At 38.1% G+C, this 18,869-nt stretch overlaps 1 protein-coding gene across 1 annotated transcript in view; it reads left to right on the forward strand.

Moving 5' to 3' along the window:
- The first annotated feature begins 8,148 nt into the window (after positions 1-8,148).
- LOC121728801 (E3 ubiquitin-protein ligase RNF123-like) overlaps positions 8,149-18,869 on the forward strand; it is a 55,894-nt gene continuing 45,173 nt past the window's right edge. The window contains exons 1-8 of the mRNA XM_042117135.1: positions 8,149-8,282; positions 8,873-8,981; positions 9,116-9,185; positions 10,482-10,624; positions 12,236-12,429; positions 13,541-13,666; positions 16,162-16,303; positions 17,049-17,174. Coding sequence (XP_041973069.1) covers positions 8,149-8,282; positions 8,873-8,981; positions 9,116-9,185; positions 10,482-10,624; positions 12,236-12,429; positions 13,541-13,666; positions 16,162-16,303; positions 17,049-17,174 — 1,044 coding nt within the window. The remainder of the gene's footprint in view (positions 8,283-8,872; positions 8,982-9,115; positions 9,186-10,481; positions 10,625-12,235; positions 12,430-13,540; positions 13,667-16,161; positions 16,304-17,048; positions 17,175-18,869) is intronic.

Raw genomic sequence — 18,869 nt, forward strand, 5'->3', positions numbered from 1 at the left:
AAATATGATTCCCGCAGCGGACATGTTGATTACTTTTTAAAGTAGGTACTTTTAAAATAAAACATGTACTTACTGGTTTTAAAATTCTAAACTTCCGAAAAGAACCGATGAAGCGCAGTGGCCACAAGACCACAAATGTAAATAGACATTACACGCTAGCAGTGCCCTGTGGACTCTGTGGTAGACACTGCGTCATTCCTAAATGGTGGAGAAGCAGACTTTTTGCACAGTATAAATTAAATATAAACAGGGTGTAACATAAAAAAAGTGATTAAACTTCAGGCTCTGTATGTGTCCCTTATACCCGCGAGTTCACTGTGAAAGTAGCAGCGCTGTGATTTGTATAGGCTAGCGCCCCAGCGTCGTCGTGACTTTGTAAAACTTGTCTGAGTTGAGTGCACCCGATATAAGATAAGGCTGAGTTATCCTACTGTGTATTTTTATATTGCGCTATCTGCAAACATTAATCGTGATTTTCTATACAACTATTTACATTAGCGTTTCAACTTTTTATGTTGTTATTTCACGTTTTATGGTCGTCGTTAATGTACTAGTTTCTGGTCGATAAAAATTATACTCGTATGTAAATTATTTTCATTGGATGTAAGTATACAACATTAAGAGTATCCAGCCTAAAAAATAAACATTATGCCCACACCCATCTTTCATCTATCATTTAAAACATACAAAGAATAACCCACGGGCCTCTCTCCACTCGACCAAAGTTCCAGCTATGTAAATCACATAAGTCTGTTAACATAGTTAAAAAAACTTAAATTGTGTATACCTAGCGGAATAGAGAAACAATCCCGAGCTGTCAAACGAAACCAAAATTAAATTACATCTGTGTGTACAAATCTGTTTACGTGTGCGTGAAAATGATGTTCCTACATACATTTTCCTGAGCTCAAATTGTCAACATGCCTATGAGACTGAATGTCAAAACAGATGAAAAAAAGGGTTCTGCCACTTCAAATCACGCAGCTCTTTCTACCACGCAGTGTTACTGATAGTGTCATCTCGCTTGCTCAGCTCTTTGTTTCTCTATTCCGTTAGGTATATTAACTTTATGGGCAAAACAAAGGAAGGTAATGATTTACCTGTATGCCGTACGGGGGAACAAGAAATAATCGGCCAAGTGCGAGTCGGACTCGCGCACGAAGGGTTCCGTAACATTATAGAGCAAAATTAGGCCAAAAATTTTGTTTCTTGTATGGCACCCCCCCATATTTTTTTTATTTTATTTAAATATAGTTATAAAATATTAAATTAGACATATAACTAAGGATTTTGTGAAAAATTCAAGTGGTGGGCTGTTGCCATTATTGATATCGAGCAAAAAAGGCCAAAAAATCACGTTTGTTGTATGGGAGCCCCCCTTAAACATTAATTTTATTTTGTTTTTAGTATTTGTTGCTATAGCGACAGCAGATATACCTACACAATCTGGGAAAACTTCAATTCTCTAGCTGTTCCCGTTCTTGAGTTACAGCCTAGTGACAGACAGACGGACAGACAACGAAGTCTTAGTAATAGGGTCCCGTTTTTACCCTTTGGGTACGGGAACCTAAAAAATTAAATCGCATAGTCCTACTCCTGAGCTGTTGGAAGTCGTACTCGTATAATTTCTATCAAAGGAAAGACCAATAACTGTAGGAAGTGAATCGTGTCTAAATTTAAGTAACGTAACGTATCGATGTTAGTAATAGAATGGCAGGAACGATTTACACGTTTACAAACATTCGCGATGCTTACTCGCTTGTTTGTGATTCAAATCTAATTATAGATGTACAGGTGCACTTCACATCAAACGGCATACAAACATACAGGTATGCGTTATGAGAAATGGTATACGTCGTGAACACATTTTCTTTGTAAAGTCCCATATACGGGATGGCTAATTAAATTTGATCCTGACAGCAGGCCGACCTGCGACCGCGACGGTCGGACTTATTACACTATCACAATATGTCAGTTTTTTAAGAAAAAAGTTTAAGTTTAAAATTAATAATTTATTTACTAAATTTGAATTATACGGTCTATTATATGGAACTATGTGCCTTTATGATATTCTATTATATTATAATGTATGGGTCCGTAACATTAGGCACACCATTAAGCTGTCTGTAACTTCTTCAAACAAACAAATCAGAAAATTGTAATCCAAATACGTAATACCCTTCTAGAATCGCGGCGCCTATGACACGTTAGATTATACCAGAGTAGACAGATTATACCATCGAGGAAATTGATTCCTAGGCAGATTGAAGACCTAAAGGTCGCGTTAAGTCAAACCCATCCGACCGATCATAATTCACAGCTAACATTGAATTGACATAAGCCGACCAAACGTCGTAGGTCTGTCAACTGCCTAGGAATAAATTTCCTCGACGGTACATATTTCATAAAATAAGCAACGGCGACACCACGTAAGTAGATTTGCCATAATCCGTCTGAACTGCTGATCCGCAGATTATCGCCGGCTTTAGTTTATTAGATAAGGTTTAGCATGCGATCATTGATCTTGAACTGCTACTTATTTCACGTTTATAAGCTGTCAAGAGTTAAATCTTTGGTTTGCAAGAGAGGAACGTGCTTATGACTTCAACCCTAATTTTATCATCATCAGTAATCATCACAGATGTAATCATATACATACCCCCTACAGTTAGCAGTAATATTATTACGTCACATGAAACATGTCAGACAAAGAAAAGCGGACCAAGCCTCCAGGTAATAGTAAGCTAGTTTGCTGCTTCTTTTTATTCTATTATTCTAAAACCTAACTTGAGACCTTCGTTTTTGCAATGTATCGTGGGGTGGCCTTGATCACGAACTTTCTGGAGCAATACGAAAAGCTTTATAATAATTCATTCGAAGACAAAAACATTGATATACAACACATCTAAAAATATTATGGTGAATACAAACGGTAAACAAAACCAGTTATTTTCAGGGTTACTACAATACCACCAATCTAATATACCCCTCTTTCATTATTTAATTTATTAATAACATAAAAATAAGGGACGTATGTCTTGCTAGTTGCTACTGAGATGCTATAAAGATAACCTAATGGACAATAGGGCTGCCATCGTCTGAGATTAATACTGCCGCATCGTAGTAACAACCCTAGCTTCTGAAACATAAAAGTGTTTACCCCAGTAGGGACATTTATATTCATTTGATGATAAGACGTTATGAGAATTGCGGACTTAATATAAATTAATAATCTCTGGAATCTGAATGGACGGGAAATGTCAATGTAAAAACGTCCTTCTCCGAACATAACGTTATTCATTAAAATTATTGTTCACCTCATATATTTTATCTAAGACTATTAATATGTTAATATGAAAGTATTTGCATATATACAGTGCGTCAAGAAAGTGAAGAAATTAAAAAGTGGCAACATCGTAGTGTCATCCCTTTCAAATCAATCTAAGAATAAAGGATGACACTACGATGTTGCCACTTTTTAAATTCTTCACTTTCTTGACGCACTATAATATTATATTTTAAATTTTAATATAATGAACACACAAAATAAACACCTAAGGCGTACTTATAAAATTTTCGCCCAAATTTAAAATAAGAAAAAACAACAATTTTGACAGTTGACGCCATTTCCAATGCCCCGTGTATTATTTTCCTCTATGTCAATGACAAATTGCAATTGAAAGTTTCATTTGGTAAGAATATTTGCTAATTATTTGATTTAATAATTAAATATAACTAATTTCATAAAATCTGGGAGCACGGCAGTGCTCCAGCCAAGCTTTTTAGCAAAGGCACGGCCGTACGGCCTTTTCTCGAAGCGGTTCGCGGCTTTTTCACAACCCCTTTATCTTCGATGTTAACAAAGCTAGGGATTTAGAATTTCGGTGACTAGGAGCAAGTATCAAAACTAGCTTAACCTCCAAATTACATAACATTTCGATAAATAGTTTAATAGTTACGGATGATCAAAGTTACTACATTTTGTCACTCACTGACTGACAGATCATCAAAATTCTAAGGTACTTCTAGCAGACTTAGAACCTTGAAATTTGGCAACAAGGTAGGTCGTTATCCACAATGAAAGGAAAAATTATGAAACTGGCCAAGTGCGAGTCGGACTGGGTTACATAGGGTTCCGTACCGTAAATTTGTATGGGAGCCCCCCTTAAATCACAAGTTTATGTACTTTTTCTTACTTATTATCAAAGTTGAAATGCAATTAAGTATTTTCTGAAATTTTCAAAAACCTTACTTTTACCATTATGGAAAAAGGGCAAAAAACGTATTTATTGTATGAGACCTCCTATTAATCATTTATTTTATTTTAGTTGGACTATTAGCTTTTATAGCGACAACAAAAGTACATAATTTGTAAAAAATTAAAATAACTAGCTATTGCGGTTCCCGAGATCTAACCTCATGACGCACGTCCGTGCGTCATGAGGTTAGATCTCGGGACGACAGACAGACAGCGAAGTCTAGACTCATTAGGAATAGGCTTCCGTTTTCATCCTTTGAGCAAGGAAACCTAAAAACTGAAAAGTATAAATATAACTTTATTAAATAAAAGAAAAGATTTTTATGTTTGTGGCTTTGCAAGAACATTAAAAATGATTTTCGACTTTATAATAATTATTTTACGTACAAAAGGAAAAATAGTGTTAACAAAGTTAACAATGAAAGTATGATAGTTAAATTCGATTAAAATATAAATGAAATCAGAACTGCGAATTACGATGTACACTCCATACTCGCTCGATAGATGGTGTAGCACTCCCTTTATATCGCGGTATCGCTTGTTTGCGGAGTATAATTATTATTATGGTTTAAAAAATCCGGAATAGGTCGTAATACTCAATCGAAAGTAACATCGGTGCACGAATAACCTCCTGAAAGTTCAAAAGTTGTTGGGCTATCGTCATAGAATTTGTACTTTGTAGAAGTACCTACCTGTTATCATCATTTAATTTTACGACCTAGAATATATACCTAGAGATAGAGAATAGGTGCTAAGCTAAGTACAGAAAAGTTTGAACGTGACCTGAAAAGAAACCTTAAAAAAAGAAATGAAATCCCACCAAAACATTAAATGTAAAAAGAAGCCAAGCAAAATATTGCATAGCCATGCATATATATATTTTTTTTATGAAATAAGGGGGCAAACGAGCAAACGGGTCACCTGATGGAAAGCAACTTCCGTCGCCCATGGACACTCGCAGCATCAGAAGAGCTGCAGGTGCGTTGCCGGCCTTTTAGAGGGAATAGGGTAATAAAGGAGGGTAGGGATGGAAGGGAAGGGAAGGGAATAGGAGAGGGTAGGGAAGGGAATAGGGTAGTGGATTGGGCCTCCGGTAAACTCACTCACTCGGCGAAACACAGCGCAGGCGCTGTTTCACGCCGGTTTTCTGTGAGAACGTGGTATTTCTCCGGTCGAGCCGGCCCATTCATGCCGAAGCATGGCTCTCCTACGTATAAACGTTATTTTTCTTGTGCTCATTGCCGAGCCACTATAATAATTATAAAATAAAGAAAACTATTGATAAATTCACTTAATGTTGATTTAAATTACAAAATAAATTGAAGGCTTGGCTTGAATGTGATCTGAAAACTTTTTATGATAGATATATTGCATGGCTATGCAATATTTTGCTTGGCTCCTTTTTACATTTAATGTTTTGGTGGGATATAACTTGTCTGTATGTGGTTATTAGTCACGTACTAACCATAACCATAACCGCCGTCACGGCGCGTCCAGGCGTGCGCGTTTTCCGCTGTAGCATTTGCGTAAAAACACGTGCTGAATCCGCAGGCGCAGAGAACCAACAGAAAACGCGCACGTCTGAACGCACCCAGAACATTGGCACTTTATTTTCGCCGCCCAATGTAGGTAAGGAGGCTGTTTATTTGATACAGTTGACTGTCAAAACTTTTTGCAGCGTCTACAATAAACAAATGATACCCGACCGAATTAGTCTGGCCAAGAGAATTTCCACGCACTTTGTGTGCGGTCTGATGAAACAATTAGAGCGACCGCAGACTTACAATTTCAATTTGACTGCCTAAATCGTATAGTATGACTGTTAGCTATTATGGCGACTTATGAGAGTTCGCATAACTATACGATTTAGTCGGTCAACTTGAAATTGTAAGTCTGCGGGGACCCTTTCTCCACATCACTGTCATTAACTATGTAGGTTTATTAGCGTAATAGGATGAACTAGGATGTCGGCAATGTTTTCACGCTAGAGGCAGCGCCATAATAGGCAGTAAATACCGTTAATTTCGACGTTTTACAACGTTTCTATCAATATATTGATGATGATGTGTACATCATGTCGGATTTTCGATCGATCAATGTATGTGCTAGTAGCGCCCTCTGCTCCGGCCTTTGCGTAATATTCCCTATTAAGGAGTGAGCACACAGAGACGGGCCGTGCCGGGGCTCAGCGTGCCGGGGCTCATCGCAAAAATCCGCATCCATAAATTTGTATGGAAGCGGAAATCCGCTGCGCCCCGACACAGTGTGCGATACGCGCATCCGCTTTCATACAAATTGTATGGAGGCGGATTTTTGCAATGAGCCCCGGCACGGCCCTTCTCAGTGCTCTCACTCATTTACTCCACATCACTGTCAATATACTTCTTCTTCTTCCTAGTCGTATCCTCATGGCTGAGGGACGTGACGTGACCACCAAAATTTGGTTTCCGGGATAGGGCTCTCCACTTGTCTCTGTTTTTGGCTTGATGCAGTGCCCCCTGGAATGTGCAGTCAGCAGCCTTGACAATCGCGTCTGTCCATCTGTAGCCCCTCTGCATCTTTTCCCCTCTAATTGCCCAGCTAGCACGAGACTCTCCAGATTACTAGGCTCCCGGCGGGCTATGTGGCCAAAAAAGGCGAGTGATCTTTGTAGATAAAGAGTGGGCAGGCGGGTTGTTATTTTGAGTTGCTGGAGTATAGACGTACATTAGTTTGGTTGTAGTCAATATACCATGAGAATTTATTTAGCGAAATTAGTGATCATTCCTGTGATAGATTTTTTAAGGATTTAAGATTAACAACATTTGATACTACTTTCCTTGTACTGAAATTAAAACTATGCTAACATTATTTTACATTGTATCTAGATTAAGTTACGTTACTTTTTTTTAAACTAAAAGTGTGCAAAATGTTTTGATAAATCTTGCACAGGGCCACCTGTGCCAGTTTCTTCTCGGTGGGTTAGTTCCCGAAACGGTGGTAGGTAAAGTACTTAGTAGAGTGCAATTTTTTTCAGAAATAAAAAAAAAAATTCATAATGTCTACCGCAATCTTTGTTTTCCAAACAAATTATAAAAATAAAACAACCAATAATTGCTTGTTTCATGTTGTTCTTGTTTACGTAGAATTTATAGAGCACTTATTTTAATTATTTTCGTAAACAATAATAGACTTTTGCGTAAGTGTGTTTGTTGGTACATTTGTACTTTTATGATATTATTTTGTAAGTGTGATTTGTAACTTGCTATCTTGTATTGGCACTACGAAACACAAACAAAATTTGAAACTTATATTGGACAAGTTAAGATTGGCTGGATTTCTTTATTTGTACAATGTAAAACATCTAACAATCTAGTAATATCAGAACTTCTGTGAACTTTGTGTAAAAGTGATTCTGTTGGCTAGAATTTCGTGTTGATTCAGTATTATTCTTTAAAAAAATGTATATCTGTCTTTTTACACGACGACGATAGATATGATAATAGTTAATGCTAGCTAATGGGAAAACCGTTGCGCTAAAATTTGTTTTCACTTTTCGTAATCAAAATTACAATGTCCGTTTTTGGGACGCAAACTATCCCTTAATCCATTTCATATTTTAGCAAAATCTAACTGATAGCTGTTGTTGTGTGAGAAGTTAAAGAGAGACAGTCGCACTTTCGAATTTGTAATATTATATTAGTATGGTTTAAAGTTTAAACGATGAACCTTTATTTATAATATTATGTTCTTACAAGCCTTCCCCATAATTTTATATAATTAAGTAGATAGTCACGAAAATGAAAACGCGCTATAGACAGAAAGTTAATAAACTATAATAATATTATATTATAGTAAGACTTATAGGTATGACTTTTTTGGAATAAATGAAGTGTCGGTTCTAGTTGGTGATGAACGTCCTCCGAAACATCTTCGGCGTGTGCTCGAGTGGGGGAAGTGGGGGGGAGAAGTCGGAGGTGACGGAGCTGGTGCGCCGCGTCTTCGGCCCCGAGATGGTCATCAAGGAGACAGATAAACAAAACCAGTAATGTCATTAAGTACATTTTTCTTTGTCTCGTCATCTCGTGTACACCCAGTAGACCATAGGCCATGGAAATATTGAAGGATAGCTATTTTTTTTTAATGAAATAAGGGGGCAAACGAGCAAACGGGTCACCTGATGGAAAGCAATTTCCGACGCCCATGGACACTCGCAGCATCAGAAGAGCTGCAGGTGCGTTGCCGGCCTTTTAAGAGGGAATAAGGTAATAGGGGAGGGTAGGGGAGGGTAGGGAAGGGAATAAAGGAGGGTAGGGAAGGAAAAGGTGAGGGTTGCGAAGGGAAAAGGGTAGGGGATTGGGGCACCGGTTTTTGTATAGCTAGAACTGGGTAGGTAGTTTGTTTTCACTCTCCCTGTCTTTCAATTCTTAACTCGATATTTATTATATTTGTGTTCTGTGTGGTCAGTTTATGGTATGGGCCACTGGTTTTTTTTTTTTTAAAAAGAAACTTCAAAAATATTAAAGACAAATTGTAGATTGGTACCAATAAACCATTGATCGTACTAATTTATTTACTATAATGATATGAAAATGTTACTTCAAACTGCTTTAATGGCTTTTGTATAACTTTTAGAAGGAGCAGATACATAAGTCACATCAGAGAACATTTGCCCAAAATTATTGATGCCAAGATTAGTAGTCAGAAGCCGAAATTGAAGAAGAAAACATCGAGCTCAGCTGGGGTATGACTTCACATACAAAGATCTTACTAAATATCATAATATACCTAAACGCTTGCCTCAGTGAATTTTGCGACAAAATCCACGTTTAAACTCAAACCTTTTTATGTGTACAGTATATTATTATGTTATTTCAGACGACGGAAGGAACAGACGAACAGTCAGGAAGAATTGGACATAGAGTCGTAATATTTGATGCCTTTACTGGTAATTTTTTTATATAAAAAATTCTAGTCTTATTAGCGATACACAAATATATTCAAGCGAAGGGACTATGTAAACAGACATACTGTTTCATCCATTAACTGTCAATTCACGTTTTTAGCGTAGCAAACAAGTGCAAATGGTATTCTAAAAACAATTACACTATTTATTTTATAAAACGTTATACTTAGCGTATTATTAACGTAAACAGCATAAGTATTTTTAACAACAATATTATCTAAGTTTATAATTCACTAAGCAATATGAAAGTTGCAGGTAACGTTGATTGCAGCTCACCAGCGCTAATCCAAAGTACAAAACTGAAATTAATTTTCATCAAAAGTTATGCATCCAATATAAACTTCGTAAAAGTTTGTTTATGTTATACCGTGAGGTTTGATCTACTACTTCGCTTCGGTAAACGTTTATATTGAAGATTAAAACAAAACTTTTTTTATAGCAAAAATATTTTTTCGCATTCCCGAAAAAATATTTTTATTATTTCGTGACTATCTATAATTGCGCAGGATTAAAAAATAAAAGGTAGAATAAGAACATTGTGACCCGCATGAACCGACCGTAGAACTTAATTGATCAGCCAAAATTTCCGAAAACTTTGTAACAATCTCTAATTCAGAGTAATTGTAACATAATTGAAAATGTGGGATACTTGGAAGTTTGATGTAGAATTTAGCTAAGTAAAACCTTTTTTTGTTAGAAACGTTATGTAAATGAAAAAGATGTCACAACTCACAAAGTTTGTTGCCGATAGCCTTTGCCATTAAATTATTATGAATTTTATAAGTAAATTCTGATATAACTAAACGAATTCTGAAGCATAAATATTGTTGTACTTGTATTTTAATCGTTCTCATTTCCATTCCATAAGTCCGTTTGCGGAACACGTAGGGATTGATACGTTTGAACTCTTGCTACTTAGATGAACTCCTACGTGAACAGCTATCATACTTAATTATCCTGGATAAAATTTACTCATAGGCAGATGGCGGACCCAGGAAGGTAATTTGTTCACATTATATCAAACCCAACCGACTGATCACGGCTAACATTGAATTTACATAACTCGACTAAAATATGACGGAGGTCCGCCAATTCCTTGGTACTATCAGAGAAGTTGATTCCTAGGCAGAAAGAGTAGCTCTCCCTTCGTAGTTTGGTTGCGTTACGTCAAACCCAGTCGACAGATCACTATTAAGTTTTAACATTGAATTGACCGACCAAATGATGTTGGTCCGTCAACTGCCTACGAATCAATTTCTAAGATGGTACTTTGTACAGGGTCAGGGCGGCTGGTGCTGGCCGGCGACGAGCGTGTGAGCGTGCAGGGCCTGTCCAGCTTCTCCACCGTCAAGGCCACCGCCTGCGCCTGCGCCGGCAACTGGATGTTCGAGGTCCACCTCGGCACGAAGGGCATTATGCAGGTAGGACACATCACTTTCAGAATTAAGGCCCTGTATTCCCAGAAACGGACGATTTTCAAGATTTGAAAATGACATTAGACATAAAAATATAGTAATTTTAATTCTGAACAAAATTCTGTCACTATTAAATCTTGAAAATCTCCGTTTTTGGGAATACAGGGCCTTAAGGCGAGGATAAACCCCAATTTGTTATTCCGTGACTCCCGGTTTACCTAGTTCCAATATAATAACGAAGTGTTAAAAAATATGAGATATAAAGCACAATATTCAAAATACCTTAAACCATAAACATTTTAATAAAACGTAATACTTTGGCTGTAATATAAAAAACTTACCTCCGAAAAAACTCTATTTCATCGAAATATAAGTATTAACTAGGATAATTGTACATTTTATTTGAATAAATTGTTAGTAAATCTATATTAAAAATTCTTTAACCGAACAATTTTGTTTCTTAATATTTATTTCCAAAGATATTTAAAAAAAACATGAAAAATAGAGAAGATTCGCCCGAGAACCTATAGTTTTATGCTAAGCTAAAATGAATCTTATTGCGATGCGTATACGCTTGGTCTTTGGTTGTGTGCAAGGTTATCGTTTTTGATTGAGATTAATCCCCGCCTTAAGCTGATTGCACATTTGTCAGCATTGTACGCGCCGTACGCGACGAACGCACCGCATACTGCATAGTTCACGAATGTGCGAGGTTTCACATTATTTCATACAACGAATTCTAAAATGCGGCGCGTTCGGCGCGTGCTTGCTGATAAATGTGCGATCACCTTAGATACGGTATACCGTTGAGCTTCATTGTGCGCATATTACTCAATTCAGATTTCACAGGCAATATTGCACCTAACGAGCTTGAGCGACGTCATAATTTCATTGTGCTCGATGACTGGTGTAGTCGAATTACGAACATTGTGTAATTCGATGCCTGTTAACAGAGCCGTGAGCGGCCCGGGGCGCCTGTCCGGCCTGTGTTTTTATTTAGGATAATAGATTGCTTACTGATATTTTGAGATTGTTGTTTAAATTCATTATAAATTTAATTACCTACAGCTGTATAGGCTTATATTATGAACACTTTTCAAAATGGGAGGAGGTTATATTTTTGGCTGCATACATTTTTTATTGATTAGTTCGATCAATATACCATCTCAAATTTTAGGTTCTCATTTTTAAAGCTCAGCAGACCGTGCAATGTAAGAAATCGAAAAGCATCTATCTATTGATTAGACAAAGTAACCCGAAAATGAATCAGTTAACACCGTAAGTAAGTATAGGTACACTGCACGATGTACCTGCGCCGCGAATAAGACTGGCCGCATACACTAGTTTTCCGTATGCGATTTCCTGATATGGAATTACGATTTGGAATTCCGTGAGACTCCTCGCGACTCCTCCTCGCAAACGCTCCTTTTTTGTCACGCGCGAACGCGCTGACTTGCACTTGAAATGTACGTCCAGAATTCGTTCCAATCGAAAATTGAATAAGGAAAACGTGTGTGAAAAAAAAACGTGTCAGACAGGAGATCTTTCAACCGCTTCTGCGCTGTTCGCAGCGTTGTCCGTGTACTTACGGCGTAAACCTGTAGATCGTATTTTCAGATCGGTTGGTGCTCCTCATCCTGCTCGTTCACGCTGGACACGGGCGTGGGGGACACGGCGCACTCGTACTCGTACGACGGCTGTCGCCAGCGCAAGTGGAACGTCGCCACGTCGCCGTACGGCACGCGCTGGGCGGCCGGCGATGTCATCGGCTCCTGTCTGGACCTGGACCACGAGACGTTGGAGTTTTACAGGTGATAATATACTCGCTACATCGCCGTACGGTGCGCGCTGGGCGGCCGGCGACGTTATTGGCTCCTGTCTGGACCTGGACCACGAGACGTTGGAGTTTTACAGGTGATATACTCGCTACATCGCCGTACGATGCGCGCTGGGCGGCCGGCGACGTCAAAGACTCCTGTCTGGACCTAGACCACGGGACGTTGGAGTTCTACAGGTAATATAATAGACCTGTAGAAGGACCTTGTATGATGGCTGTAGCCAGCGCAGTGGAACGTCGTCACGTTGCCATACGGCGCGCGCTGGGCGGCCGGCGACGTCATTGGCTCCTGTCTGGAGCTGGACCACGGGACGCTGGAGTTTTACAGGTGATATACACAGACCTGTAGAAGGAATTCTTAAACAGCTGTCACCTGCTTTGTAGTATGCGGTTACATAATCGGTTTGCCAACGAAAATGCTCATTTAGGATCCTGAATGCCTTAAGTTAGTCGTCATTTGTAATTCATATAAGTACCTAGCAGAAAATATATTTATAAACTTTAGTAGGTACAAGGTAGATTTAGAATTAATAATCGTAATTAATGCCTAATTTTATCTGTTATCCGCATAATAATAAAAAATGATAAATATGTAAAAATTATAAGGGATTACTTAAAATTAAAAAATGTAGCCTTTATATTCTCTCAACTGAACACTACGCCATGCAAACTATGCATCGAAATGTTCAGCTAATAAAATATTTTCCCCTCAAATTCTTTTTCGCAGCGCTACGGGGAAAAATATTTAGATGCAGAAAATTCTACAGCAAGAATGTTACACGTATTTTACATAATTTAAGTAAAATTCTATCTATATTTTACCAGATGACACGGTGAACTTTGTATTACTTTCTTCCTTCACTTCACTTCCAGGAACATTATAAAAATAAAATTAGCCAAATCGTTTTAGCAAAACTCGAGTTTTAGCGAAACTTACAAAATTTGAAATTAATTTTTATTGAAGGTTGATTTTGTTCGCCTCTTTTATTGTTTCTGTTATAGTTTAGCTTTAGGTAGGGTAGGTAGTTGTAGGAAAAGTTGTATGAATAAGAAAATTTTCAACTCATCTATCTACCTCTTCCCAGGAATGGTGTATCCCTGGGGCCAGCTTTCGAGGGTATACCGAGGGGCGCGGGGCTGGCGTACTTCCCCGCGGTGTCGCTCGCCATGCACGAACATCTCTACGCCAACTTCGGACATGTGCCTTTCGTGTGAGTTTCCAAAATTTATTTATTTTAAATTGCTAAACATTTTTGGGTAGATATGATAAACGATGGCCAGACAAAGAGTATATTATATACTTTACTTGCAACTTACATTCTAATGATAATAATATTATGAAAATTTAGTTTCAAGAAATTTTGGCGGTCACGTGGCGGTCAGGCCGTCCGTTATCCAACAACTGCCGTGTTCGAACCGCCTGAAAATCAGTACGATAAGGCCTCTACGCCTAAGCAGCTGATAAAAAATTAAAAAATCTATATTTTAAGCTTAATATCTCCCTAATATTCGCTTTATTATGTAAAGTCGAAATCAAAATGTTTTTTATTGACTTTAACTAAAATTAAATATAGTATTTATTCTCTTTAGAGTTACGCAACTATTTATCATTTTTATTCCTTAGTATCCAATAAAACATTTCCAAGTATTCCGACCCGATAATCTATACATATAATAAAACTATAGAAATGACAATTCTGTACATTAAAGATATCCAAAAATAATAAGCGGGGGCTGTTACTACATCGCTATAGAAGCCAAAACTGTGGTTAGTTTTTTGTCTGTCTGTATGTTTGTTCCAGCATCACACGAAAACTGCTGATCCGATTTGAATGCGGTTTTCGCAGATATATTTATCTTCTCCCAACTTAACATCTGGTGTACAAAAATAGTTCCCGCCACCTCTCCAAGGGGTCAAAAGAGGGGGTAAGATTTTGTACCAAACTTTTTTCTTTAACACGAAAACTACTGATCCGATTTGAATGCGGTTTTCGCAGATATATTTATCTTCTTCCAACTTAACATCTGGTGTATAAACTTTTTTCCGCTCACCCCTCTAAGGGGACCAAAGAGGGGGTCAAATTTTGTATCAAACTTTTTTCTTCAATGGACTAACTTCATATTATTAACTGTATTTTCCAATTTTACATCTGGTGTATAAAATTTTTCCCCTCACCCCTCTAAGGGGACAAAGGAGGGGGCAAGATTTTGTATAAAACTTTTTTCTTTAACACGAAAGCTACTGATCCGATTTGAATACGGTTTTTGCATATGCCTTATTCAAACTTAGCATCTGCGCGGCCCCGATCCCACAATGGTGTTGCGTCGTTAGTGTTGAGTTTTATTCCTCCTTCTTTAGAATCAAAGTAAGTTATTTATTAAAAGTGAAATTAATCTAACCAAAACTAAACATGCAGATTTTGCGTGTCGTTTGATTAATATGTGGGAGGCTTCGCTCCTGCCCCTACTGGGGGGGAGCTGCGCCCCCCCCCCAAACCCCTCCCCCACCTGGTAATGTTGCCAAGCAAAAACGTGTTGCGTCGTTAGTGTTGAGTTTTAATTCTCCTTTAGGATCAAACAAAGTTATTTATTAAAAGTGAAATTAATCTAACCAAAACTAAACATACAGATTTTGAGTGTCGTTTGATTAACATGCGGGAGGCTTTGCCTCTGGCCGGTACTTGGGGGAGCTGGGAAAATGCATCAACAAGGGACCATAAAAAGGAGAGAATTATCCATTTCCGTTATTATACTATGCTAACGCCTACGAAGTCGCGGGAAACAGCTATCCATACTAATATTATAAATGCGAAAGTGTTTTTGTTTGTTTGTCCTTTCTTCGCAGCCTAACGAAGCAATCAATTGACTTGAGTTTTGGCATCGACTTAGTTGAAAGGATAGAGAGTAACATAGGCTACTTTTGGTTTTGGAAAAACATCATGTTTCTAAAGGAGATTTGCAATAATATTCGTATTCTACACGATTTTCCCACGCGAGCGAAGCCGCGGGCAAAAGGTAGTTCTAAATACGTATTTAAATGTTGAATGCGAAAGCCTATTTTATTGGCGATTCGAGGAATATCGGTGCAGGAGACGCGACGCCGCCGACCCGACCTTTGACGAGAGACAAACAAGGTCAGATAGATTAAGCTCACAAAAATAGATATTCATAATACTCCTTTCATGGAAATTAAGTACTCGAATGGAGACGCTCGGGTATAAACACATAAGCTTACACGTGGAACAGAACCTCGCCAAGGTTATATTTGCTTTTGTAGAAACTTTCCCCATTCAAATATTTGCCTGGCTGCCTGATTATACGAAGGATGATCTCATTTATAAAATAGACGCAAGTCCTTTTAGCTTTTATATATTTATCGGAGTTAAAGAGCAGCACAGCTCGTAATTAAATTTTGTATTCCGAGTCTAACTGTGAGCTCAAAATATGTAGTATAATTAGACAACTCATCTTTTATGCTTTAAAACAATTAGGCAGCTTAAAATAGATTTCTAATTATAAAATGACGTTGTTTTATATCGAATTTTTTTGTTTAAAAATGGTGGTTTACCTTATATTATGGAAAAAGCAAATCAGTAAGGCATCTAATAACTAGAAGAACAATAATTTCTCACTACCCTAATTTGTTGGTATTCTCTCTCTTTCTATTATACGTTCTATCTCCCTCACACATACTCTTCCTCTACAGGTACCCAGTGGAGGGTTTCTCCCCACTGCAGGCAGCACCTACGCGGGAGTGCGCGCGCGCAGCTCTGCTGTTCCGCTCGTTGGAGCTGATCATTGACGAGCTCAACAAGATGGCCGATACCAATGTGCCGACTGATAATAAGGTCACTACGAGCTTCTGACACTTGATATTTTTTAAAGCCTTTAGGGCCAACCCACACGTACCACAACCACACGACAACCACAACCACACCACGTGGTTGGGCGTATATTTCGTATTGTAAATGAACTGGCCCATTCACACGTACCACATTTTGCACCAGTGGTCGTTGTCGACCACTGGTCAGATACCGACTACATCGCAACCACGGCCAACCATATCGCAACCACAACATTGCGTCGATGCAAAGACAGTGCGCGCACACTGCCCGAGATCTTCCCCTCGTCCGTTTCATTGACTTTCGTACGTAACCACATCGCAACTACATCGGCATTTTGTCGGTACCACAACGCAACTACAAAAAAAGCTGCAGCGACACCATTTACACGTAACCACTGCTCGACGACATTATGTCGTTGCGATGTCGTGTGGTTGTGGTACGTGTGGGTTTGCCCTGATAGCTTGATATCTTTGCCAGCTTACCACTCTGAACAATTTTTAAAGAAATAAAGATCTAGGTGTGGCAGGTTAAGGGTATTAGAGTAATTGATGATTGATTTGAAATGTCCAAAATTAGTTAAGTAGTAGAGTTTGATAAGAAGTATTGCGCGGTTTTAGTATAGCTGTGTTACTTGTTAGCGCAGTTACGTTTATACTTTGTATTTTGACATAGTTTATACTAAAATTAGACTAAGTGGAAATATTTTAATGAGTTCCTTCGTTATTTTAATGAAATATTATAATTGTAGTCGTGCGACTCGGGGTCCGAGGAGGAACAAACGCTTCGGCTTCACGGATCCGATTCCTTCCGTACCGCGCGAGCCTCGCCGGTCGATGTTAATACCGCTAATGATACCAACAAAATATCCAAAAAGGTAATTAAAGTTTTGACACTTAAATTCATGAGATTGAGACGACGAGCTATGTTTTAATCAAGATTAAATTGACGAAGAAATTAATGGTACTTATACAAAAAAATATATAAAATGGGAAGAGTTGACGCGTAACCGATTGTTTAATAAATAACATATATTTACATTGTAACATAATACTCAAATTCACTGCATAATTATTCAACTAAATTAAGGCATTTTGACATTTGTACAAGTTATACTCGTATGCACTGACTTCTCGGAAATACATAGAAGATTTCCAGACACAATTTCACAGATAAGGTTGCAAAATGTCTGCATTAGGTTCGTATATGGGCTGCGCAAGTTTGACCATGTCTCTGAGTACCGTCAGCAGCTTGGTTGGCTGCCCATCAGGCTCCGTAGGGAAGAACATGTCCTTGTGTTCCTATACAATATCCTGTTTGACCCACGTACTCCCTCTTACCTTAAGGACTGCTTTTGTCTTCGTAGTACTGAACAAAGCCGTGCGTTAAGATCAGCGTACGATAATAAGCTTGTTGTGCCAATTGCTAAGTCCGGATACATTGCAGACTCCTTTGCTGTGAGAGCTACGCACTTGTGGAATGATCTTCCACGTGACATTCGTGACTCAAGGTCACTTGCCATATTTAAATCAAAACTACATGGCCATCTTCAAAATAAAGTCACACGGTAAATATTAATATATATATATATATATATATATATATATATATATATATATATATATATATATATATATATATATATATATATATATATATATATATATATATATATATATATATATATATATATATATTTAATATATTTAGTAATATACATATATACTTTATTTTTATTTATGGTTAAATTATTTTATGTATGTTTAATAAGAAATATATTTTATACATCTTAATTCGTAGCATAAACCTAAACAATTACATCAGTGTACATATTTTATGTAGTCCTTTTTGACTTATAATTACCCCGCTATCTATTTATTCGTGAACTCTCCTGCCTTGCAGGGTTGCCTGGTAGAGATCGCTTATAGCGATAAGGCCGCCCTTGCCCACATTAATGTCTTAGTTTTTAAGTATTTTAAGTCTGTTTGTATACCCATTTATATGTGAGCAATAAAGTGTTTATCTATCTATCTATCTATCTATCTATAAGGCAAGAGTTTGCTACTTTTTTTTTATTACTATCGTTGACTACTGAACCCCTTAAGCGGAACATTAACAAGTTGATTTTTTGTATATTGATAGGTTAATCTGTACATATTAAAACAAAGTCGCTTTTTTTCCCTCATGTCCCTTTGTGTAGGGGCGAGGACCCCTACACTACAACGATGGGCAGAAAGGAAACTGGGGTTACCTGGTGGCTGAGACAGCTGGGCAGATGGGCTGATAGGGCTGAAAGGGCTGATGTGCTGATGCTCGTAGTCACACGACACTGTCACCTTCTATTTCACTGAGCTGAGGATTTATCGCGAATCACGGGAACGGCTAGCCGATATTTTTCGTATGTAACGATCGCGCGCCGGTAATGGACTGTGTCGAACTTGCGTCAAACGTATGACAGCTGACAGCGCAGACTCATGCGCAGTGTTGCCAACTGCCACATTCGTCGCGCTAAAGTTTGGCGCGAACATCCTGGGGGGGCCCGGCAATGGGCGTGAGCTGATCCCCATCTTGA

This window comes from Aricia agestis, chromosome 1 (genome assembly GCF_905147365.1).
Source record: "Aricia agestis chromosome 1, ilAriAges1.1, whole genome shotgun sequence".
Classification (NCBI taxonomy): Eukaryota; Metazoa; Arthropoda; class Insecta; order Lepidoptera; family Lycaenidae; genus Aricia; species Aricia agestis.